The sequence below is a fragment of the Muntiacus reevesi genome, chromosome 2, assembly GCF_963930625.1.
Source record: "Muntiacus reevesi chromosome 2, mMunRee1.1, whole genome shotgun sequence".
Lineage (NCBI taxonomy): Eukaryota > Metazoa > Chordata > Mammalia > Artiodactyla > Cervidae > Muntiacus > Muntiacus reevesi.
In genome coordinates this window covers 236,892,838-236,917,757 of record NC_089250.1, presented here as the reverse complement: position 1 = coordinate 236,917,757, position 24,920 = coordinate 236,892,838, and the positions used below count along the sequence as shown (strand labels likewise).

General features: G+C 47.2%; 1 protein-coding gene across 2 annotated transcripts; it reads right to left on the bottom strand.

The window, feature by feature from the left end:
* Nucleotides 1-1,322: 1,322 nt before the first annotated feature.
* On the bottom strand, nt 1,323-24,454 carry LOC136160991 (liver carboxylesterase-like). 2 transcript variants are annotated; one of them, XM_065925357.1, is made up of 14 exons: nt 24,312-24,454; nt 21,270-21,474; nt 18,008-18,152; nt 16,165-16,298; nt 14,908-15,061; nt 13,239-13,343; nt 11,335-11,439; nt 8,421-8,459; nt 6,288-6,428; nt 4,672-4,752; nt 3,821-3,968; nt 2,994-3,125; nt 1,969-2,041; nt 1,323-1,690 (listed from the first exon to the last, which is right to left on the bottom strand). In XM_065925357.1, exons 1-14 carry the CDS (start codon nt 24,361-24,363, stop codon nt 1,507-1,509), a joined length of 1,698 nt encoding a protein of 565 aa, XP_065781429.1. In that variant the 5' UTR covers nt 24,364-24,454; the 3' UTR covers nt 1,323-1,506. The 2 variants fall into 2 exon arrangements, with proteins under 2 accessions (XP_065781429.1, XP_065781428.1); XM_065925356.1 differs by having other exon boundaries at nt 21,270-21,477; nt 24,312-24,448.
* Nucleotides 24,455-24,920: the final 466 nt, after the last annotated feature.

Sequence of the window (24,920 nt, the reverse complement as noted above, 5' to 3'; positions counted from 1 at the left end):
AATTTTCCTTTCACTCAGCTACAATAGGTCTTCCCCAGGGCCCCAAGGGAAGTGGGTATGCTGGTCTTTCAGTGGTTTGGGGATGTTATTTTTTAAGGGAGAAATGTCTGAGCAGGGCTTCAATCCTGCATTCCTGAGGCAGGTTTTCACTGACCTTACTACCTGCTGGGCGTCCCTGGTGGCTCAGTGGCAAAGAACCCACCTGCCAATGCAGAAGACAAGGCTTTAATCCCTGGGTCAGGAAGATCCTCTTGGGTTTCCTAATGCCAATTCCTAATGGCAACCCACTCCAGTATTCTTGCCTGAAAAGCCTCACGGACAGAAGAGCCTGGGGGGCTACAGTCCACAGACTCACACAGAGTCGGACATGACTTGCAGACTGAACAAAAAGAACTATCTGTCACCAGTATTTCCCATGCGTCCCTGATAGAGGTCCAGAGAAGGGCCTGCCATAAGTGTAAACTCCGCTGTGGGTTAGTGGCTCCTGAGGACTATATACTCTGATACTCACCACAGTTGGCCTCTAGCCTCTATTCACATTTTAGTCACTGTATTCACACACACGATGACTCCATCTTCCACCTGTCAGCAGTCAGCCAGTGTTCATGTCCCATCTCTCCTCCACAGTGCCCGTCTTCCTTCAGACTTCAGGGTAATTGCCCTGCAATCTCTTTGAATGAATCAGAAATAGTCGTGAAACTGGGAATAATCTGGATTTTTCTTGCAGAAATGGTGGCTGTAACATTCTTAGAGATTTCTACATCCCAGGAGAAGCCAGAAATCACCCCAGCCATTCTGAAAGAGACAGTTTTCAGGTGACACTTCAGGGACTCACTCCACGGTGGTCACTGCTTGGCCTTGATGTGGTCCAGGCATCAGAAAGTGTTCGGATGAGCTGTTGGAAGAGAGGGCCGCAGGGAGGGGCCTGGACGGACAATCCGTAAGTTGAAGGAAGAAGTGCAGACCTGCAGGAGGGCCAGGAAGGGCCAGGCAGCCATGCCTCAGTCTCGCCACGCGCAATCCCCTCTTTCCCACTCCAGGGACATCCTCAGTCTGTGTCGCCTCCATCTCCACAGGCAGCTCCACATGGATGAGGGGTCACGGCACTCTGGTCCCCCACGTCCTCTCACTGGAGCTGTGCATGGCCCAGAGGGGTGGAGCAGATGCAGCGTCCCCCTCAGCACCTCCCAGGGCCCAGCCTGCTCCACTCTGCACGCCCAGAGGTCGAGCCAGAGCGGCCAGAGCACCTTCCTGCCAATGGTGCCCGCTGTCTTCATCCTTCTCTCACTGAGGAGGATGGCTTTATTACAGTGCAAGACAAAGACATCTACTTGGTCTCCAAAAGAACATTTATTTCCAAATTGAAGCGACAGAAACAGAAACTCCCCCTCCTTGACCTCTGCCACTCCCATCGGACAATTCCTCAGACTCCACAATAAGATGCCTCTTTGGCACATAAAAACTTTTAGAGAAACCCCTGTCTTGGGGCCCAGTCGAGTGTCCCATTCACAGCTCGACATGTTTTGACTGTGGTGCTGCCTTTGCCGCCTCCCTGGACAGAAGCTCGTTCCAGAAAGCCACTTCCTTGTCTTTCAGCTTCTCAGCTGCCCGAGTGTTGACACCAATCTGAAGGTACCCTTCTTTGTGGTCATATGCTGGCCAATGGGGAAGCCCCTCCCCATTAGGGTTCCTGAAACAGAATCAAATAGAAATTCACCAAAGCAACGGTTTGGTCCCAACAACATTCTGAGATGGTCAGGGACCCCGTGGCTTCATTTCTGCCAAAGGTTCATATGCTGCCAGAAACAGAAGGCTGACCATGTCCTGGGCAGCCAGTCCATTACAGGGAGCTCTCATGTTAGAGGTCACAGGGCGGGTTGTTTGACCATCACATGTTGGAAACTCCCTCCACCCAAGAGACACGCCCTGTCCCTTCCCAACCCCGCTCCATCTCTGCCAGCAGCTCACCCATTCCGAGCAAAGTTGGCCCAGAATTTCATCACCATTTTGCTGAGATTGATTTCCTCTTCTGAGGCACCATCTGTGGGGAGGAGACAAAGCTATTGCTGCTCGAAGTGTGGTTCATGGGCAACAGAAGCACTTGAGAAATTGTTAATAAATTCAGAAATGGAGCCCTTACTCTGAACCTACTGAGTCTAAACCTTCATTTTAAGAAGATCTTGGGTAATTCAAATGCACTTTAAGCTTGACAGTTACCAACTGAGGCTGGGCTCAGTGAAGGCCTGCAGTCAACCCATAAGCTGATTGCCTTGTCTTCTTGGCCACCTGACAGCCCTTCCTCTGTCAGTGTTTCAGGAACACACCCCAGGGTTTCTGCTAGAGTAACCCCACCTCCCAGGATGCTCTCCTTTGGGTATTTTTTCAGTTTTCTTCACCCACATGTTTTCACAGAATCTGAAAAATAAACAAGCTGCAAGATCCCCAAATAGTCATCCATCAGTCACCCACCAGGAAGTGTCCAGAGGCACAGCCCTGGGGTGTGTCACATGCAAGCTGTCTGTTAACTGTTGATGGTGAAGACCTTAAAGACATTTGTGAGAGTTATTTTTTAAAATATTATAATCTTAAAGATATTTCATTAAAAGAGATATGATTAGTCCTGGTTCGAGGTTAACAGCAGTTCTAACCTTACGCTCTCACTCACATTGTGATATGCTCTTGTGAGTGTGGCGTGAATACTGGCCTTCTAGCCCTGCGCAGGGCCCTGCGGTGAGACACTCCCGTCTTGCTGATGCCCAGGTCTGGATTCTAGAGTGGCCATGGGTGAGGGCACCAGGATATGCATTCTACATCATGTACGTTAGAACAACAACAAAAAAAAAATGGTTGGGACCCTTTGTCCTTCCATCCTGATATGGTGAATTCAGGAAACTAAGAACTGCAGAGAAGGAGGAACTTGCCCAAGGTTACCAGGTCAAAACTCGGACCAGGATCTCCTAACTCCAAGTTTATAGTCACCAAAAGGCCATCACCTTTTAGAAATGGAGCCCCAAAGACAGAGAAGATTTCATCCCCGTGGTCTCCTATCACCGTCTTGGGTTTCAGCTCTGATGAGAAGCTTGGGCGATACTGAAACTCATACATGTAGATGGGGGCTCCAGCATCTGGAAAACATGGATTCACACATGGTTCATTTCAGCAGACACACACCTGGATAGTATTGAGGGCTCCAGGGGGCCATAAGCAATCAGGAAATTGGGGGCACACGGTCCTGAGTGAACAACAGGAGCATTAATAACAGCTGCCCACTGTGAGAACCAACTGTGTGCCAACTTACGTGTTCCTGCAGCAAGTCCCTGGTTATTAGCACAGTAGAGAATAAAGAGCTTGGAAAACATTCTATGACTTGCTTAAGGGTGCATTGGTAGAGGTGGAACTACATTCGAACCAGTATTTATTCAATGACTGAGTAAATCAATGAATAAATAAATCAATGTTGAAACTCTGGGGAAACTGATTAAAAATAACTATCATTATAGAGGCATCGGGTCAATTCATATAAACCTCTTTGCCCTGATGCATTCTCACACCAGAACATCTAGATACATACAGTTTATGTCCACAGAAATACCACTACATTTCATTGATAGCAGGCTGCTTTTCATTCCTGTGGAGAATACCTGCAGCACAATACGCGCTTTCAATTCTGCCTGTTTTTGAGCATTTCAGGCCAAATGCAGTTAGTATCGGATGTACAACTCTCAACAGTTTCCATGCATGTGTTTATGCTGAGGGCCGGGCAGGAATCAGTGAAGGTGGAATGGTGGTGACCCTCTCCTGCCCAATGTCCAGGACTCACCTCTGTAGTGACGGGCCACATTTACAGATGGGACGCCAAATATCACATCTGCTATCAAGTCCAGGAACAGGTCTTTCTTTTTGACAGGGTCGCGTGTCCCTCCTAAATACTTGTCAGTGGCCACTGGAGTCAGTTCCTCAGGAATGCTCTGAAACAGATCAAGTGAAAGTGACCACTGTTGAAATTAAATACAAGATAGAGACCAGACTTATGAATTATCTGTGCAGACAAAACCATTTAAGCCATGGGAGCAAAACTAACTCTCACTTATTTCATGCACCTAAGCAAAACCTAATTTAGGTTATTTTTCTGTAAAGCCCTCTGACAATCACAAAATAAACTTAAGTCATCTCCCTAAAATGGTATGAGATAAGCACTTTGCACCATTCCCTTGACACCTGAAAAAACTCTATTGTAATAAACAAACACTGAAAAGGTGAACAACTTCCTCATTTTCACTTTAGAAGCCATGTTGTAACTTCATGTGCTCAAACCTATCAGTCTTTGAAATTGGAAGCTCCCAGAGAGCAAAGTGGTGTTTATGTACAATAAATTCTTCCTAAATGTTACTCATTCACTTGGTGGTTTTAATTTTGCTACTTCTCAATTTTTGACCTCACAATCCCTGGTGAGTGGACACAGCATGTCTTCTTTGGTTAATGATGAGCCTTTCAAGTCGACTTGAAACTTTCCCCCACCCCTCAACCTGAGTAACAATAAGCAAAGTAGAAAAAGTGGGTAAGAACCTCCCACCCCCAGTCTTCACTCTGCCATTAATTGCTCTGCAACTGGGGACAAGCTTCTGGCCCTCTTTGGGGCTCAACCAGTTCCTGTGATTCCTAGAGTCTTACAAGGACAGCGTAGGACTGCCACAGGAGTGACTTGGCCGTCTTCTGGTCCAGCTTGTCTTCAGACAGAGGGTAGCCCATGAGCTGTTAAAACAAAGGTTAAACAACTGTGAATCATTAAGCAATGGCAGGAAAAACCCAAGGGACCAAACCAATGCAGACTTAAGGTCACTTTGTCATGTCTTGATGGGCATAGGTCTTTGATGAGTTGGGCAAAACCAATGAATCAAATGGACTTTTATATCTAGAGATCAAGGAGTGCGAGGATAAAGTAATTGTTAAGGGAAGGTGCCCCAGTCTGTGTGTGTGTGTGTACAAATAATTAGGCTAGAGTCCCCACAATAATCATCAAGACAGAAAGGGAAGGTTTCAGCCAGCCTAGTGTTGAAGTGGAAGGCTCTAGAGCAGAGGACACAGACCTCCACAAATACCCTGCCTGTGTCAGATAACTGAGAAAGCCCCATAATCCTGCCATTATGACTTTGGTCCTTCGGTAAAAACTCTGAAATCGTGCTGAAGAACCACAGGACTCTGCACATAACAACTCCATCAAAACTCTGTCCTAAGAGGTTTGACCAAACTCCAGAACAGCTTCAGGAAGCTTAAGACCATGTCCCTAAGATGACTGCAGGCCCCCTTAAAGAGCTCTGGGCTGCCAGGAGATTTTACTGTTTATTCCAGCCCAAACCTGGTGATAGACAAGTAGGTCCATGAACCCCTTCTAAATCTTTTCTTTGCCCCTTTAGATGTAAATCTTCCACCCAAAACTGTTTCCTCAAGGATCTGAGAGCCATCTTTATGAAAAACATACATTCAGGGATAATTCTGGCTCTGTCCTCCAGTCCCTGTGAGATGATAAAGGCCTAAATTCAGTGGGGGTCTTGCTTCTACTTACACCATTGCCTCCTTTCATAAAGGCAGGAGTTGTTTCTTCTCCACATAAATGCCAGCTAACAAATCCAGGGAGCCCAGTTACACGGACAATCCACCCCGCCTCACCCATGCCTTAAAGAGGCTCCAGGCTTTCATTTTAGGGATTGGGTTCAGTTCAGGATGGATCCTTTCCCTCTAGCAGGGACATAACTGAATCATCTGTTACCACTTCACCTAGGGTCTGGCTTTGTTTATCTCTGTCATAAGGGAAAGCCCTTCCTAACTTTGAGAAGTCAATTTCAACTCAGGAGGAAGCAGGCTCCTCTAATCTTTCCAGTGAGATGACTGAGAGCATGGGTGGGGTGGGGGTGATTTATGGAGAAAGCATGAAAGCAGCAAGCCTGAGGCGAGAGGCTGCAGGTTCCAAGCCCCACTCTCCTTCACTCCTGGGCCCCCTCCCCTTTCCAGGCCTTGGGTTTTTCATCTGCCCTGTGATGATCTCTACCAGCCCTCCTGGCACCAACATTTCAGGGTTCATGGATGGGAGGACAATTAGAGAGTGTGTAGGGACGTGGGTCCCCAGAACTGACCACCCAGATGACAGTGTGGACCATCAGAGATGCTTTCCATGGAAATGTCAGCTTGTATGAAGGGGACAGCTGGCCTAGTCCCAGAGAGAGGTCTGTGACCGCGGATGGGAGGGTGATGTGACGGGAGACACGTCTACAAGGCCTGCGCTTTCTCACCAGTGGAATAATCCAGCCAAACTCTTGCTTGTTGATTCCGACGATGTAGGGAACGGGGTTGAAGTTCTTTTCAGCCAGCATCTCTATGGGCATCTTTGGCAGCACCACTCCGTCCACCACGGTGGGCAGGAAAGGATGGCTCTAGGAAGAGAGCAAGGGAGTGTCTGTGCTTCCCCTCCCAAGTCACACCTGCACCCCCTCTCCACCTGCTGGAACCCAAGGACAGTATCACACACCTGGGTGCCTGTGGGTGGTGGCCACACACCTGGGTCCTAACAGAGGGGGTGAAGTCTGCAGGTCCGAAAGGACAGAACTCTGACCAGGGGACAGCAGCGGTCAGGTGATGGGGACAGATCTTCACTCAAATTGGTATGAAAATATATAATATAATGTGCATTTAACTTGAAGTGTACATAGTAATATATCTATGTTCATTTCTCCATCTACAGTCCTTGCAAGCATCTCTTTACAGGAAACCACCCTCAGCAGGAAGTCTCTTTTTTTTGGTCACTTTAGCAAAGCTATATAATAACCAGCTTTTAAACCAGGCCCCTCCACCATGCTCTATTCATCTCCAGCCCAAGTACACTTTTCAGATCTTTTAATCACACAATACCTTGCCTAGCTTTTTGGTTCTTCCCATAGATCAAAGAAGTAGAAATGAAGAATAAGTAATTAACAGATGACCAGGTATCCTCCCTAGCTTCCCCTTTAGTAATCTCTGAAATAAACTGTGTGAACAAGAAGATATCTAGAAGATCATGAGGAATCAACAACCTGCATATGAGCCTGCAGACAGAGGGGAATGGCAACCACTCTGATCTCCTATCTCAGTGGCAAACTGAGAATACTTCTCTGTTGTTCTTTAAAAAGTTTCATGACTGGGGACTTGCCTGGTGGTCCAATGGTTAGGAATCAGTCTTGCAATGCAGGGGTCTCGGGTTTGATCCCTGGTTGGGGAACTAAGATATCACATGCCTTCAGATAGCTAAGCCCACGCATTGCAATTACTGAGCCCACGTACTACAGCTAGAAAGAAGCCTGCATGCTGCAACAACAACAGAAAGATTCATGGCCAAACAGAAACTTGGGAGATGGTTTTGGGGGGATGCTGACTTCACCATCTCCTCAGATTGCTATATTCTGATTAAAGTCACCTTTCTTTTTTATGATTTGTGAATATGTATTTGATGTCATAACCAGTAAGCAGCAGGACCCCTGATCGGTTTGGTAACATTCTCATTATTCCTAGCACTCAAGTTCTGTAAAGTCACCATGACTCTGATTTAGGGAATGCTCTGTCACTTCAACAGGGGAAATATGGGGCCAGGTCACATGTTCTCAACCTTGTGTTGTGTATGTTCCTATTTAAAGACACCTTATGTAATATACATTTGTTACAGACAGTTAGTTATGTGTAATATTTATTGATAATAAAACATCAACCAACAAGGCCTCAATGTTTTCTCAGTCTGGGGAGGCTGCTGTTGAGTTTCCCGCATGACTGGGAGGAGGATGGTGTCCTGAGGACTGAGATTCATGGCTCCTTTCCCCACATCCCTGCAAATAGTGTGACTTGCACAGCCAGTCAACCCTGCAGCCCCCCCAGGAGATGATCTGGGCTCCTCGTGAAGGCTTCTGAAGATCCCCTTATCCAGTCATCTCCACTCCCCACACTGGAGGTTTCTCCTCCACCTTCTCCCAATAGGGCATTTTTAGGAATGTAAACAAGACCAGGGGCTGGCTGGGGACAGGGACACAGAGTTCAAAACTGGGGGCATTGGACTAGGAGTCCGGGAAACTGGTTCCACTCCTGTATCTGGTCTTCCTGGCTGTGTGACCCAGGCAGGGTCACTGCCTCTCTCTGGGCCTCAGCAATATAAAGACAAGGAGATACCATGATTCCACAAAGAAGAATTATTTCATTCTTTCCTTTTCATTAACTGGAGCTTAAAGGTGTCAAGTGGAGAAGGAAATGGCAACCCACTCTGTTATTCTTACCTGGGAAATCCCATGAACCGAGGAGCCTGACGGGCTACAGTCCATGGGGTCACAAAGGATGGGACTCGACTTAGCGACTGAGCAAAGGTGTCAAGACTTAAAACGTGTGATCAAGAAACCAAAGGCCCTTACCTCTCTGGGGTCTCCATGTAAATCAAGAGCAAAAAATTTCTGTGAAGACAAAGGCAGAGGTTGTGGTGAGGAGGCTTCCTGGGAGGAAAGCTGACCTCTGTGAGCTGTGCCCAAAGGTACCAAGTGCTCCCTCCTGGCACCTCCCTGACTGGGCTGAAAGGAAGCGGGCTGGACTCCCTCCCCTGGGCACCAGCACAGGATGAGGGGTGGGGTGGGGGAGGGGAGCTCACAGAGGACTGTTGTTGGTGCCTGCCCTGCCCTCCACACATTTCCCCTTCTTGTTCCTCCAGGCAACAACACCCCGATTTTCCTTTGGGGACCCCCTCTTCCCCACTCTCACTCCACGTTTGCAGGCATCTGTATGTGACCTCCTGGAGAAGACAATGGCATCCCACTCCAGTACTCTTGCCTGCAAAATCCCATAGACGGAGGAGCCTGGTAGGCTGCAGTCCATGGGGTCGCTAGGAGTCCAACACGACTGAGGGACTTCACTTTCACTTTTCACTTTCATGCATTGGAGAAGGAAATGGCTACCCACTCCAGTGTTCTTGCCTGGAGAATCCCAGGGACAGGGGAGCCTGGTGGGCTGCCGTCTATGGGGTCGCACAGAGTCGGACACAACTGAAGCGACTTAGCAGCAGCAGTATGTGACCTCTGGTGCACCAAATCCCTGGATACAGGGACTACTTCAGCGGTGGACATCTGCCCATGTCAGTTCAATAGAGTTTACCCAAATTTTTGCTGCAATTGTTGGGAAATAGGGTTTCTAAGCAAATTGTATGTAAGACTAGAGTACTGTTGCTGTCTTTAACCTCCCCAGGGGACAAATCAGTCTGAGAGTGAAACCCACACAGAAAGGTAAAAGCTGAGGGATAGAGGTAGATTGTTAATAATAGCATGTGTGCATCTGGATCCAGCCATGCCTGAAGCCATCCACTCTTGGATTTGTCAGTGAGTTACCTGAAGATTCTGTCACAACATATTCCTTTCTCTTCTTAAGGCACTTTGAGATGAATTTTCTTATCTTGCTTTAGAAAATCCTGACTCATACAAAGTCACTGAAATTCAGCCCACCTCACACTTCTCTTCGTTATGAGCTTACCAAGACTGTACTAGTTTTATAGTGACACTGTAGCTAACAGGCCTGACCATTATGCAGGAAATCCTAGTAAGGATCCCTCCATTGTGTGCTGTAGGCCCACAATCCAGGTGTGTGTGTGTGTGTGCATGCACATGCATGCATGTGTGTGTGTGTGTGTGTGTGTGTACTGGGGAGAGAGGATAATCCTGGAAACACTTCCAAAAGATCTCAGAAGAATAACATGGACTCTTAGGTTCTCTGGGTTTTCCCAAAGTCACCCAGTCTCCCCTTTTAAGCTGACTCTCTTGTGCCACATGAAGAATTGATGGAAGAAATTTACCTCTGACAGAAATTTACACAACCAGAAAACAGTTGTGCTTTTATCTTTGAGCACAGTGGTCACCTTATTTGAGCCTGAGAAACCAGGATCCAAGGCTACATTGGACTTAACCCATGGAAATAGAGCAGAATCCAGTGCTGGAGTCTAGCCCCTGGGAGTCCAGGAGTGGCCTCAGGATTTCAGGGTCCAGACAGAGAGTCCAGGCACTCAGGCTACTCCAACAGTTCTCATTGGCTGTAACTGTGGTGTTCTCTGGGTATCCGTCATGCTATAACTTCCTGTGATGACCCTCCACCATAGCCATCCGTCAATCCTGAAATGTCACCTTCTCTGTGAAGCTGCCCTGCCTATTACAATGCATGCTTCACCTCTGTACTCCCACCATACCTAGTCCACTTAAGTCAATGTGTCTATTTCTCCTTGAACAGTTCCTTGTGATAGGGACTACATCCAATTATGTCTGCATCACCTACTCTGTTATCTCCCTGAATACACTTAGCAGAGATGGATAGATGGATGGATGGATGAAATTAGTCAATCCAAGGAGTATGGGTGAATTGGGGGGATAAGTGGATAGATGAATGATAGCCAGCAGACTCGGTGATGGATTCATCATTGATGTTAGACAGATGGGTGATGAAATACATATATATGGATAATTGGTAACAGATGAATGAATGCTATAGATGAATTGACATTATTTTAGGTTGATGAAAAGATACTGATAAGTTGGATTCATTGGTGGATGGACAGATAAAAAAATGATGACTGAATGGATACATGAATGGCTGGAAGGTTGGATGGATGAATGGGTAGATACACAGTTAAGTTAGAATCACAATTGAGGCAGACACACAGAAAATCTAGAAAACTGGACCACCACTGGGTTATAATTAAGGTGGTTTCTAAATGAACCAAAACAAATTGTGACAATATTTCTGAAAATCTTTGTTCGAAATAATCCCATCCCCCAAATTCAGGGTGGTAATTATCTCTGAGAATACATAACGTTTAATTTCTTAAAAACGTATCAGAAACTGAAGCCCCCGTACCTCGAGCGCGTGGTCTACAACAAGACAAGGCACGGCAATGAGGAGCCTGAGCACCACCAGCCAGAGAGCAGCCCCCCACTCACCAAAACTAGAGGAAGCCTGCACATAGCATAAGAGACCCAGCACAGCCATAAATAAATAAATTTTTTAAAAATATTAGAAAACGTTTGGAAAAAGTAAGTGTTGATAGATATGAGGAGTCATTACACAGTTGTTTATTATGTTATTTTTTGTCTTTGCTAACATCTGAGATAGTCTGTAATAAGGACGGAAGGAAAGAAATTTCCCATTCAGATCTAGAGGCTGACACTGCTCCTGGGAGGTGAGAAACTGTCCCAGGTAGTTCTTCCAGGGCAAGAGGACTGAAGCTGAAATAATGAAGCCTGGGGCCATGTTTCCAGGGTAGGGGGCTTGTGGTTCCAAGAGAGTAGATGCACCTACCATTTTCAGTGTTATCTCCATGAGCTCGTCCTCTGTCTTCTGGCGCAGGCAGTGAACAAGGACAGCCGAGGTGGTGGTTTTACAGCCAGCAATGATAGCAATTTGCTGTAGAGATCACAGGTGACAGCAGAATTCAAGAGCCATGTCTCTTCCCTCCATCAATACTGAGTGTTCTCTCCCAACCTCAATTTCTATAGGCAGCTTGTGATAGCAGAAAATAATCCAGACCAGTAGGTCCTGGGTCCCAGGCATGCCACTTATATTCTTCAGCCTCTGCTGCCTAATCTCTGTTAAAGTGGACAGAATGATCTCAAAGTTGAACATCTAAAGAGAGGCAGCATGCAGGAGGTGCTTAAGAACCTGGAATCCAGAATTCCACTTTCTAACTTCAAACCTTGGCTCATCTGATTAATAGACATTTGGCCTCAGGCCAGTCTGTTACAAAGTACAGCCAGAAGGGAAGATGCAGAAGAAGAGAAGTCAGGCACCACAATGATGGGACCCTGGAGAGTGTGCACGGGCTGCCTGGAGCCTGGTCCAGTGTCTGACAGACATCAGTGCTCAGTATGTATGTGGTGGAAAAATAAAAAGGCACAGGAAGAAGTAGAGGAGAGAGGAAGAGCGAGAGCACAAAATAAGGGACTTAAGATTCTTCATTCTGCAATTTCTGGTCCTGTTTGATAACTAAATCCAGGTCCATCTGTGCCACATCCATTTCCTTTGAATAAACTCCCCCTTCTTAACTTTAGCCTGATTAATGGACTTCTGCTGTTAATAGCCAAACAATTCTGAAAAAAGTTCTCAAAAATTCTAAACATTCTTGGATTCTTATCTCCTCCTCTCCTACTTACCAATCATCCCTTTAAGTCTGGCTGCTGCCCCTACCCCTCCACCAAACCAGCTCTCACAGCCCGACCAAACATTCCACATCACTCACACTAAGGCACACTCCTCAGCAGCGACTCTGTTGCTCATCCTTTCTTGTCTTTCTAACAGTCTCCAAATAAAGACAAAGCCCTCACCTGGATCTCTGTAGAATGACCCTGCCAATGGCCCCATCTTCAACTCTCTCCAGGTCCTGTCTGCACTCTCTAACCTTGCCACATCAATGTTCCTCACTCACTCTCTTGAGATACCTGCTCCTGCCACAGGACATTTGCACAGACTGTTCCTTCTTCCTGGATATTCTTTTCTTATCAAATAAAGTACTGCTAATGCTTCTCATCTCAACTCGTGATCATTTTATTTTTCAAGAAGCCTTTCTTGATAACCTCCCCCTACAAACTGGACTACGTGTTGCTTTTGGATTCTGTTGACAACACATACCTCTATTGCTGCAGTCACAGCTGACATTTTCTAAGTTGTGCAATTATAGAATTTAATTGACCTTCTAAATTATCAAAGAAACTTCATAAGGTTGCTAGATGTCAGATTATATCATGACTACTTGTTGAGTGAATGAATCCTCTAGGAAACTATCCTAGTCACAAACCCCCAGGAAGAATCCTCCAGAGTCTCATGGAGCCAGGGAGTTTAGCAGATCTCAGACCCTGAGATGACAGATGACAGGCCATTGCCCACTGTGCAGCCCCTCACCCCACCTGGCACACTTTGGGAAACATGTTCAGTGCAAAGTGCACGGGGCTGGCAGGCCAGAGTCATGAGCCTGAGTCCAGCTCTGCCCTCATCACTCTCTGACCTTAGCAAATGCTGCAGCTCTCTTCCCAGTTTGTTAGGTGGCATCACTGGGAGGGGGGCGAGGTGTGTCCTTCCCCTACACGTTCAGCCACCCTCACTTCTGTGATTATTCGAGGATGTCAGTCAGACCCCATTCTAAGAACAGCCCTTGACAACTTCAGGAAAACAGAACAAATGGTGTGGGGACAGTCCAGTGTGAGACCTACCTTAGCTGCAGCCTTCATGTCCTTCTTGACCAGGCCAGAAGTGAGGGCCACGCCACTCTCAGAGATGGCCCGGTGGAAGAGATTCTTGGCCAGGGGAGATAACACCTGGGAGGACCATGTTGAGAAAGGGAGTTTATGCTCACGGGGAGGGTGGTCTTCAAGAGCTATACCCATCCACAACCCTGTCCTGGACTGCTCCCATGGAGACCATGGGCCCACCATCTGTGAGAAAACCTCAGCTGGAGGGAGGCAGGAGCAGAGTGAGGGACAGAACAGGCGGTATGTGGCGCCCACTGACTATAACAATCAACAGTATCTGAAGGCAGCTTAGCAATTCCTAGCAACACTTTAGAGGCACAGTTCTTACAGCAACTATACTCCAGTAGGAATTAATTAAAAAAATAAAAGTAAATAAAAAATTTAAACCTGTGGGGAAATATAAAATAAATAAATAAAATGGAGGCACAGTTCTGATTTCCTGTTTCCATTACTCAGAATTTATCCTAAGGAAAATGAGCATGGAGGTACACAGCAACTTTTAATAATGCTCATGCTGTTTATAATAGTAAACAGTGGGAATAATCCAAGGTTTCAATATTGTGAGATTGGGTAAATAAGCTATTTTTCATTCTTACAATGGAACTACTTGACAATACACACAAAAATATGAAAGGGTGTTTAATTGTTAGATAAAGATTTATGCTGTTTTATAATGCTAAGGATAATTTGTATTTAAGAAATTCCACCTAGATTAATACATAGATAGAATCATGGGAAAAATTAGAAAAATACATATCAAAATGTTCATGGTGAGTCTCCAAAGACAATGGGACTGTGAATGAATTTTTTTCTTCTTCGAGGTTATCTGTACTTTTTATTTCTCCACTTTATGAGGAATAAAAATGTTTTCCTCTGTGTATTCAGTTGTGAAACCAACATAGATTTTTAAAAAGCAGTAATAGGGACTTCCTTGGTGGTTCAGTGGTTAAGGCTCCAAGCTCCTAATGCAGGGGGCTCGGCTGGGGAACCGAGTTGGGGAACCAATTGATCCCTGGTTGGGAAACTGAGGGTAATAGCGTTAACCCTCTGCTCAAATGTGAGGTAATTGGAGTGTTTCTCAAGCTCCCAGCACCTTCTAACCTGACTTCCATCTTTGCCTCCCTTGGCGTCTCCCTCATTCCCACGCCCCACACCACACTCCCAGGTCCCGTCTGTGTCCCTTGTCCCCTGTCCCATCCCCATCCCTCCTCCTCTTCTCCTTCCCCCAGCCCGGCGCCAGCCCTCAGCCCCAGAGCCTGCTGCCCTCCCTGCTGGGCACGGACAAGCCGCCAGAGCCCTCAGGGCCCACCTGTTCTCATCCCTGAACTGCAGGCCTGGCTTCAGGTCAGCCCAGGACACCCAGCCCAGCCTCACGGTCGGCTCTCTGATTAATCATTCACAGGCACCCCGAATCTCAAGAGAAGTGAGGTGAGCCCTAACGTTAGAATGATGAACAAGGAGAGGATCAGCTCAACCAACACAGGTCAGGAAGAGTGTGTCTGTCGCAGCTGTGACTACACAGAGTCGGGCCAGCTTTGAATCCAAGTCTTGGAAGTAACGGTCCCACGACGAGCTGGGCTGGTCTGCAAGGGGTCCCACCAGCAGCCACATCAGGGCCAGGAAGACTTACAAGAACGGAGACACTTTCCCCTCCTGCTGACTCTCCAAAGATGGTCACAGAGCCTGGATCCCCTCCAAAGTTGGCAATGTTCTCCTGGACCCAGCGCAGCGCGGCCACCTGGTCCAAGTGGCCCCAGTTCCCGCGGCTGTGCTCGTCCCCTGTGCTGTGAGTGAGAGAACAGGGTGGGTTTGGAGCAGAGATGTCCCGGCAGGGCCCTGAGGACCTGAGATGGGGCTGAGGGTCCAGGTGAGCCCCATATTTCTTTTCTGGAAAAGGCTGGGCTTCCACAGCTCTGACACAGGGTCTTCACTTTCCTGCTGTCCTGCTCTGCTACAGGGCTCTACACAGCCATCCTTCATCTATTGATGAGCATTTGCCATTGTCGGGGTGAAACCCTGGCTCATATGTTGGAGGAGAGGCTGGGGGAACGAAAGTGGGGCGAATATGTGCAGTTGCACTGTCACTGGGAGCAGACACAGGCCGTGGGGGAAAGAGCTAAGGGGTCTCTGTGAGGGGACACGTCCTGGGACATGACTCCCCTGGAACAACCCTCCCCCAGCCCACAGGTCTTTCCAGGGAGGTGACCAACCCTCTTCCGGCGCACCCCCCGGCATCTCAGGGTGAGAGGTCCTGGCGCCAGTGCATTCAGGAAAAGCTCAGTAACTGCCTGCTGAGACCTGGTTCCTGTCCACGGAGAATCCACGTGGGAGACTCAGCCTTCACTCATGCATGTGCCAATTCCAGGGAGGAAATGGGGCGAGTGGGTACAACGCTCCTCCCAGTAGATGTACCCATGGAGTCAGATGCTCCTTACAACCTCCCAGTTCCAGGCACTCATTCCTTCATCTACAAGACTTCATGGAGCTCCCACATGAGTCTGCCCCTTCTTTACTTCCCAGGAGGAGAGATGTGTGAGCCTCTAAGAGCTGTGCTGCCTGGTAATGGTCATCTTAAAGAAAGTGCCACATGCCAGGCAGCACAGTGAAAAAGAGATAAGTAGTTCAGATGAGATAACAATGGGTTGGGCTTTGTAGGAATCATAGGAGTTTGTCAGGTAGATTAGGTGTTTTACGTGTAAGAACTCAGGAATAAGTGGACCAGGGTGACTGAGGAATGAGAAGGTAGGTGGAACCCAATTATGAGGGGACCCAGATGTCTTAGTAGGGAACCTAGCAAGGATCCCCTTGAGGACTTGCCTGACCAGAGTGGGGTCCTAGCACCCCCACATTGGGGAAAATGTGCCACGAGGAGAGTCCAGTGTCTTACCTGAAGAATCCCCAGATGCCCAGGCGGTACTGAATGGTCACCACCACCACGTTTTCATGGGCAGAGAGGGCCAGCCCATCATAGGTTGATGCCCCGCCCACCATCAGACCTCCTCCGTGGATCCACACCATCACCTGGATAGGGAGGATGCCAGCTCAGGGTTACAGGAAGCAGAGCTGGGGAAGACCTCAGAGGCTGTCTGGTTTGGTCACCTACCCATTCTCCAGCTCCGGCCCCGGCCAACACCCAACTCAGGGCACCCTGGCTGCCCCTGCCTGTCTCCCCTGCCCCAGGGCCACCTGCTGTCAGCAATCCTCATGCTGAGAACATCATCATGGGAACAGCCGAGGCTTGGGCACCATCTCTTCCCCAACACTCCCACCACCCTCACTCCTGGACCCCTCACCCAGCTCAGCACACTCAGCATGCAGAAGCCCTTGGTTAGAAGCTTGCTTCAGCTTCATCTTAGTTACCTTTCATGTGGTGAATTCAACTTCTCAAGAGAGTGAATGATCGTGTTAAGAAGCACACACCATGGGTAGTACCTCTTCTTAATATGACTTCTGCTACTCCAGCTCTACTTTCTCCTCCACTCCCCAAACCTCATCTATCCTCCAAAGCCCAGCCTAAAACCACCTCCTCCAAGAAGTCTTCAACCATTTGATGAATATGATCTGAAAACCTACTAGGTGCCAGGGACACCTGAGTGAGAACTGAGGATGAGAGAGAACCTGATAAATCATAATACACAGCCCTCAATTTAAGGAGTTCACATAGCTAGAAAATGAGAATGACTAAAATAATAGAAACATTTGGTTAATAAAAAAATCAAAGAACTCATATAAATTATGTGACAAGCATCATTCTAAGCATTTAAAATAAACCATCCATGAGAAAGGAATTACTATTGTCCCATTTCATAGACAAGAAAACTGAGGCACTTAACCACCCTGAGGTCACACAGCTCTCTACACCCATTGACCCCTCCTTTTCCAGCAGACCTGCCCTGACCTCCAACCTGAGTCTGCAAGTCAGCTCTGTCTCTGGGTTCCATGTATTCTGGAAATGCTGACTCACTGGATCATCACCTTTAGCCAAAACAATTAGGAAGTGAAATTAACTACAAGAAAATCTTGATAGCTGGCAAAGGCAAAGGAGTAACTCCAGGAGTTTGTGATGGACAGGGAGGCCTGGCGTGCTGCAATTCATGGGGTTGGAAAGAGTCGGACACGACTGAGCGACTCAACTGAACTGAAAGGCAAAGTAAAGTACATCTTTGTTGCTCCAGGCTCTGCCCCCCAACCTGTGACACAGAAAGCTGTCAGAGAGGGTCTCTGTGTGCTGAAGAAAGGCCACACTCAGCCTCCTCTGCTGGCATGTGTCAGAGAGCTCCCGGCTGTTCCAGAAGCCCCTGCTATGTGACCTCACCTTCCCCTCACTGGGCCTCAGTTTCTCTGTCTGTAAAGGAAGGGTTGGCTTGTTGGCTTATCTCCAAGATTCCTTCCAGCTCTAACTTTATGGAAATGACGTTTTACCTTGTCTGGGTATCAGATTCCTAATCTAGCAATTACAAGTCATCCTTCTTGTCCATCTATTAGCAAGAGGGACTCTAGAAAAATTCAAATGTGCATTACAGATGTGCAGCCATCTCCCCCAGGGGCCCAACTCTGGCCGAGGGGAAACAGGTGTGGGCAACATGCGCTCCCTGATGTCAGGTTTGGCTGTGGTGCAAAAGAAAGCCCTGGGGCCCCAGAAGAACCTTGGCCCAAGATGCCCCCACTTAACACCATCTTCATCCCCTTCCAGTCTACACCAGCCTTGACCAGGGGTTCCCACCGCTTACCGGCAGCCTGCTTCTCTTCGTCAAGTCAGCAGGGGTGTAAATATTTAGGTAAAGACAGTCTTCGGAAAACGTGAGGCTAATGTTCTCCTTTCTGTTGGTAAAGAGATCCGAGAGCAACTGCGCCCCCACTGGGTCCTGGGAGCACCTGCGAGGGGCAAGGAGAGAAGAATTCTTGAGGTTTAATCAGAGCTGACCAAGATGTCTCCTGTGGTCATCGAAGTCTTGGATTGCCAGCTTCAGGCCAGTAAATAGCTTTGTTCTTACCATACCTGGGGCATGCGATGGGGATCCTCAGGCTCATCAAAGTCTCCAAGGACCATGAACGGTCAGACCTGACCCTCTTCCCGTCCTGGGGCCTCTGGAATGCCCTGGGGCAAGGGAGGAGGCTGCCTAGTGTGCTGACGGGCGTGAGAAAGGACCATTCCTGCTTCCCTGGGTCCACACCAGTGCTGTGTGACGCCCGGTGTAGACTGCCTATATTCTGCCCACAGGGAAACATGGTCTAGTCCACAGGAGACTTCCAGAAACTAGGGGAAACCAAGGAAATGGCAGATATTTAGGGCCTACAACAGATCAGGGTCAAATGTTTGTGGGGCAGCATTAGAACTATATTCTAGTCCTGCCTCAGCCTGATTTGCTGGGTTTCCTTGGGTGAATGCCTTGCCTGTTCTGGGTCCCAATCTGTCTGATGTAAGTGAGGGGAGTGATTTCTATAAGGATCTAGCAACATGGACATGCTAATATTTGTCAGCAACTCGTCACAGGCAAGAGTTATTGGTTGTCCCAATAGGAGACTTTAAAGATGCTATAGATATTATAATTTTTAATGCTTATCGAGTCCTCTCAACTTGCCAACTGTTGTTTTAAATACTTCTTATATATTAACTCATTTAATCTTCACATTGGCCCCATGTGAAGGCTCTATTATTATCCTCATTTTACAGATGAGAAACTGAGGCACAGAGAAGTTAGAGAACCTGCCCAAGGTCACACAGCCAGAAAGAATCACACGATGTAGTGCCTATGTTTTCAAGGATATTATAAGCCACATTTCCGGGTCTCAATGCCCCCACAGAGAAAGGCATGACTGCCCTCAGTATGTCGATGAGGTAACTGAGACGCTGATGTGCCTGGATGACACAGCTGTCCAGTCACAGAATATCAGCCTCAAAGATAACCTCTTGATTTCCAACCCATGGGGACTTTCCCCAGATCACCTAGGCAAGGGGCATAATATTCATAGAAGAAGATTAATAGTTAAAAAGGAAAAATATCAATGTCACTAGTATTCAAACAAACACAGAACAAAAAGAATAATTTTGTATATAATGGTGATGATAACAATTATTATCATTAACATTATTCTGCCTATTTTGTAGATAAAACCATTTTAATAACTCCAAGCAAATTGAACTGACAAAAATTCAATTAATGGAGGTTTTCATATATTAATTAAAACAATGCAGTTGGAATATTTCTGAAGGGAAATTTTTAAAATACTCTTACTCCAAAATGTTATATCTTAGAATTTATCCAAAAATGAATATGCATGAAAATTTAGCTATAGGATGTTCATCAGAATGCTATTTATAGTATAAAAAATATCAACAACAATGAAGAACTCCAAATAAGAGATGGAGTAAAGAAATTATGATTCAATATACTCAATATAATATGGTGATTAAATGTCAGGTTGTGATATTTAATGACACAGAATGCTGTTCATGATATACTTTCATGAACTTCGTCTACTGCTTTCATCTAAATTATCTGTACTGTGTAATATGATACTGTGATATAAGAAAAATAAGTATTTGTAAGAAGTATGTATTTGATCTTTGGCCAGTTTCTGCTGAAGAGCTCTTGAAACCCTTTTGTTCATAATTTCCTGAGCAGTGTATACTGTTGGGCTAGTGAAGTGACTTTTGGACCACACCTAAGGGTGGGAACTGGTTGCCAGAGGAATAATCTCATGATTAAAAGTGAGGGAACCACCCCCTGAGCTCTGGAAAGAGAAGATGGGCTGGAGGGGAATCAATCACCAGGGGCCAATGATTTCAATCCCCTGCCCATGTAATGGCTTTCCAGGTGGCTCAGAGGTAAACAACCTTTCTGCCAATGCAGGAGACACAGGAGACTACCTGGAAGATGACCTGGAAGAGGAAATGGCAACCCACTCCAGTATTCTTGCCTGGAAAATTCCATGGAGAGAGGACCTGGTGGGCTATAGTCCAAGGGGTTGCAAAGAGTCAGACACAACTGAGCAATGAATACTCATGCCCATGTAATGAAACCTCTGTAAAAACTCAAAAGGACAGGCTCAGAAAGCATCCCGGTTGGTGAACCAGAACTTGTTTTTATTTTTCACACTGCATGGCATGTGGGATCTTACTTCCTCAACCAGGGATTGAACCCTTTGCTGTGGAAGGGCGGATTCTTAACCACTGGACAACCAGGGAGGCAACCAGCTGGGTCCTCTGTCAGGGACCTCACCTTATGGATCTCTTCATCTGGCTAGTGGTTTGTATCCTTCAATATCCTTCATAATGAACTGGTAATCTAGTAAGGAAATTAGTTTCTTGAGTTCTGTGAGCTGTTCTGGTAAATTAATAGAACCCAGGAAGCAGGTCACGGGAACCTCTGAATTATAGCCAGTTGGTCAGAAGCACAGTTGACAGCTTGGAATTGGCATCTGAAGTAGAGGGAGGTTTTGTGGGACTGAGCCCTTCACAGATGGAATCTATGCTATCTCTGGCAAAACAGTGTCAGAAGTTAGTTGAATTGTTGGACACACATATGGTCTGCAAGAATTGCTTTTTGGTGTGGGAAGCACACACATACATTAGAATTGGGTACAGAAAATTATGTGATTCCACTTTAAGGGAGAAATTATGGAACAGATAAAAGACTAGAAAAATAGAATCTAAAGTATGAACAGGAGCTCTTGCTAGGTGTTGGAATTGTGTATGATTTTCATTGTCTTAATTTTTACTTACCACTGTCACTTTTCAAAAAATTAATTATTTCTTTGGTTGCATGTTTCTTGGCTCGTGTGGTCTTTTAGTCACAACATGGAAACACCTAGTTGAATAAAGGGCTCTAGAATGTTGTGAGAGTTCTGGAATGTTGATAAGGATCTATAAGAGTTTGAGGATTTCAGAGCAAAGTATGAGCCACTCAGAGGATTGCCTTGGCTCCTTCCTGCATCCCTTTGAGACTAACAGCCCCACTGAAAGATGCCAAAACCACACCCCTGACCTACATGGGAGGGTAAGAGGTGGTATTCTTCACGAAGGTCCATGGTTCTGCAGGCTGCGGCGGAGCAAACCTCAAGGATCCAAGAGGAGGCTTGGCAAAAGGGATTCCCAGGAAGACGGCCACAGGCTGTGCAAATCCTTTCAAGCTGACATGTTTCCCCAGGACTCTGCCCTGAGCGGTGTCCACGACAGGTGGTGAGGGCTCCAGCCCTGTTGGACATTGGGAGGAAATGAGGACACGTCAGTGGTGGCAGTGAACTGGATTCTGGGTGGATTTTGTTACTTTTGCCACTTTTGTTACTTTGCCACGTGATCTTGATTGTCCTCTCAACTCTCTAAGCCTCAGCTTCCTATGTAAGAGAGGGTGAAGCTGTCTTTCCTAACTCACAGGGTCATCAGAGGGAGGGTGACTCCGGGTCACATTCTGTCTGTCCCATTTTCATGGAGCAGGTGGTTTTTTTCTCACTGAGCTTAAATGCGTCTCCTGCAGTTGCCACATCAGGCCTGGTCCTCGCTGCTCGGGGACATCCTTCATGAGGCAGGTGGCCTTAGCAACCCCCGTTCATGCTCGTCCCTCAAGTCCTGTCTTGTCCATCCTCAACAGCTGCAGTTTCTTTAAGCATCCTTACAGGAAATGATTTCCAGCCTCTCACCCTTCCAATTGTTCCCCTTTAGATACAGACAAAAGGTCAACCTCTCCCTCAAAGTATGTGGCCAGAACAGAGAATAACCCAGATCTGGTCTTATAGACACATCCAATGACAGCCTTCGAGAGACGTGACATGGACAAATGTCCAGCTGGCAAGAGTGAAAAAGTGGGTGATGGGCTGTGAGGTATAGGCAACGATGGTGACTGCAGCGGTTACTGTTTGTGTTATAGGTAATGTTTGCGTATTGAGCACTTACTATGTACCACGTGGGCACTCTAATCAGAAAAGCCTGGCTAGGGAGACATCAATATGTCCTCTTATAGATGAGGTAGCTGAGGAAATGGAGGCAGCTAGTATGGATTTTCTAAAGGTAGAAAAGGTATGACCCTTCCAGGGGGTAACTAGCAGTAAGGGGATAATCAGCTTCTAATTAGGTCTTCCCTGGTGGCTCAGATGGTAAAGAATCTGCCTGCAATGCAGGAAACCCGAGTTTAATCCCTAGGTTGGGAAGAGCCCCTGGAGAAGGAAATGGCCACCCACTCCTGTATTCTTGCCTAGACCTAGGAACCTGGTGGGCTACAGTCCACAGGGTCACAACGAGTCAGACATGACTGAGCGACTAACACATAACTGCTCTTCCGCTCAGGTCCAGGCGTCTCCCAGTGTCACAGCACCGGGAGGAAGATAAACCCACTGCAGCCTGCGCTGTCAGAGCACTGATGGCCAGAGCACTGGCTCTGGACTCAGGAGACAGAATTCAGAGCGTGATGTTCCAGCTGATTTTGGGCATGTAGAATTCCCTCTCTGAGGCTCAGTTTTGCCATCTATAAAATGGTACAGATGCATTCTGAGGTCCCTTGCTGCACCCTTGTATTAACCATGTCCTCTATGTCCCATATTCTGATGCGTTGACAGCTGGAGCCTTGCTGATTCTGGGGGGACTGCCCCTCTCAGAGTTAGCCAATCCCTGGGGACAGGAACGAACTTCCCCTTCCAGCATGCCAGAGCCTGTACCCCAAACTCCTTCTTTATCAGGTCCTCCACGTTGGCCACTATCATCATGCCCCAACCACTCTAGGACAAGGTAACTGAAAACTGTGTGCATCCCCCAACCTGCTGAAATTGCCTACTTTGCCACTCCCAAACCTATTTATCCTGCCTCACCTCTTCCTTCCCTATCAGCGACCAAGATAAATACCCTTACTCCCAATTTCTGTTCTTCCCTCATGACCCACCCCGGTCTTCACCACCTGGCACACCATGGTAGGACCGTGCTCTCTCCTCCATGAAAATGTGAGTCATAAACCATCTTTTCAAAAGGCAGTTGGCTCCTGATCTGTGGGCCTTAGAATACCCTAATAGTCTATTAATACATATCTTTTTTTAAGCTTTAAACTTTTAATTTTGTATTTGGATATAGCTAATTAACAATGTTGTGATAGTTTCAGTGAGCAGCGAAGGCACTCAGCCATACATATACATATATCCATTCTCCCCCAAACTCCCTTCCCGTCCAGCCTGGCACATACATTGAGCAGAGTTCCATGTGGTATATAGTCAGTCCTTGTTAGTTAACCATTTTAATGTAGCAGTAATACAGTGTCTTTGAAAACAACTCCTTTATCTCTTTTTTCACTTTCTTTATTTCAGGCACTCTTTAGAATAAACAGCCCATTTCCACCTCACAACAGTCCATGGAGGTAGAGTTGTCACCCCCATTTTTGAAATGCAAAACCAAGGCCCAGAAAAGGGACATCCCCTGTGTAAGAACACACAGTTTCTGAGTGCTGAGCCGGGATGGGAACCCATACCTCTGTCTCCGGAGCCGGTATTAAGATCCTGGTAAAATCCCTTCGGGGCTTCCCAAGTGGCTCAGTGGTAAAGAATACACCTGCCAATAGACACAGCTTCTAACCCTGGGTTGGGAAGATCCCCTGGAGTAGGAAATGGCAACCCACTCCAGGATTCTTGCCTGGAAAATTTCATGGACAGAAAGCCTGGTAGGCTACAGTCCATGGGGTTGCAAAAGAGTTGGACATGAGTTAGCTACTAAGCAACAATAACAGAGATCCATTGCAGGATTCTGGTAAAGACCCACTCCATATCCATATTAATAATCAAGAGGGAAAGACATGGAGGAGCTCGCCAAAGTCCTCAGCGGGATGTGGGAGGGGAGCTGATTGTCCTCCTCTGGGGTGGCCGTGCCGAGCTGAGTCTAGGGTGGGCATGGTCCCCTATGTCTCCTGCCTTGGGGCACCGGCTGGGCTACACGGTCCAAGTTCACAGAGCGCGTGCTGTTGCAGAACCCGGTCTGTCATGCCTTGCCCTGTGCCCATTCTTGTCCTCTACAAGGATTTCCAAAGATGCTCCTGCTATCTGCATTTCAGGAGGACTCACCCCAAGCTGTGAAGGAGCTGAGGGAAGTCAGGACCAGAGCTAAGAGCCACATCCTGGAAAGAGAGCCACTCCCGTCGTCCCTGCAGGTGTCTGCGCTGCTCACCGGAGCTGTCTCAGTCCCGCCCCCAGCCCTCACCCGCAGCTCCCTCCACAAGCTCCCGCCCCAGCTGCTCGATAACAAGCAAATCTCTTCTCCCTTGTTTGTAAGTGGTTGGAGTGTGTGAGCCACGCCCACCCAGTTTACCATCTCTGAAATCAAGAACCCAGACTTAACTCTCCAATTGCAGGTAGCTGCAGCTTCTATAAACAACTTGTTTCATAAGTGCTTCTGGCTTCCTGGACTCTAACCTTACTGCTCTGTGATCTTCCCAGGGCAGGCGCAAGCAGACAAGAGGCCTTCAGACAAGGGGAGTTTTTGATCTGGGGGTCCTCAGAAAAACTGGAAAGCTTTCAAAGCAACTCCTAGCCCCACAGCTGCCTAGCTAGAGAATTAAGGACAAAGCTTTTCATTTCCTTTGGCTTCAATTTCGGAGTTCCATGGTCAGGGAACTAATTACCTATCCAGGCAGGGATCTCAGGAGAGAATGTCTTTACAATAAAGGGACTCCA

Coding starts and splice junctions, on each gene's coding strand:
- LOC136160991 (XM_065925356.1), bottom strand. CDS start 24,363: ATGTGGCTCTTAGCTCTGGTCCTGACTTCCCTCAGCTCCTTCACAGCT. Junction 3,969..4,671: donor GGCAGTCCTACGCTGTCCTT/GTAAGACTCTAG, acceptor GATCTGTTTCAG/AGCATTCCTGAGGAACTGAC. Junction 3,126..3,820: donor TGTGGCCCGTCACTACAGAG/GTGAGTCCTGGA, acceptor CATGTTTTCCAG/ATGCTGGAGCCCCCATCTAC.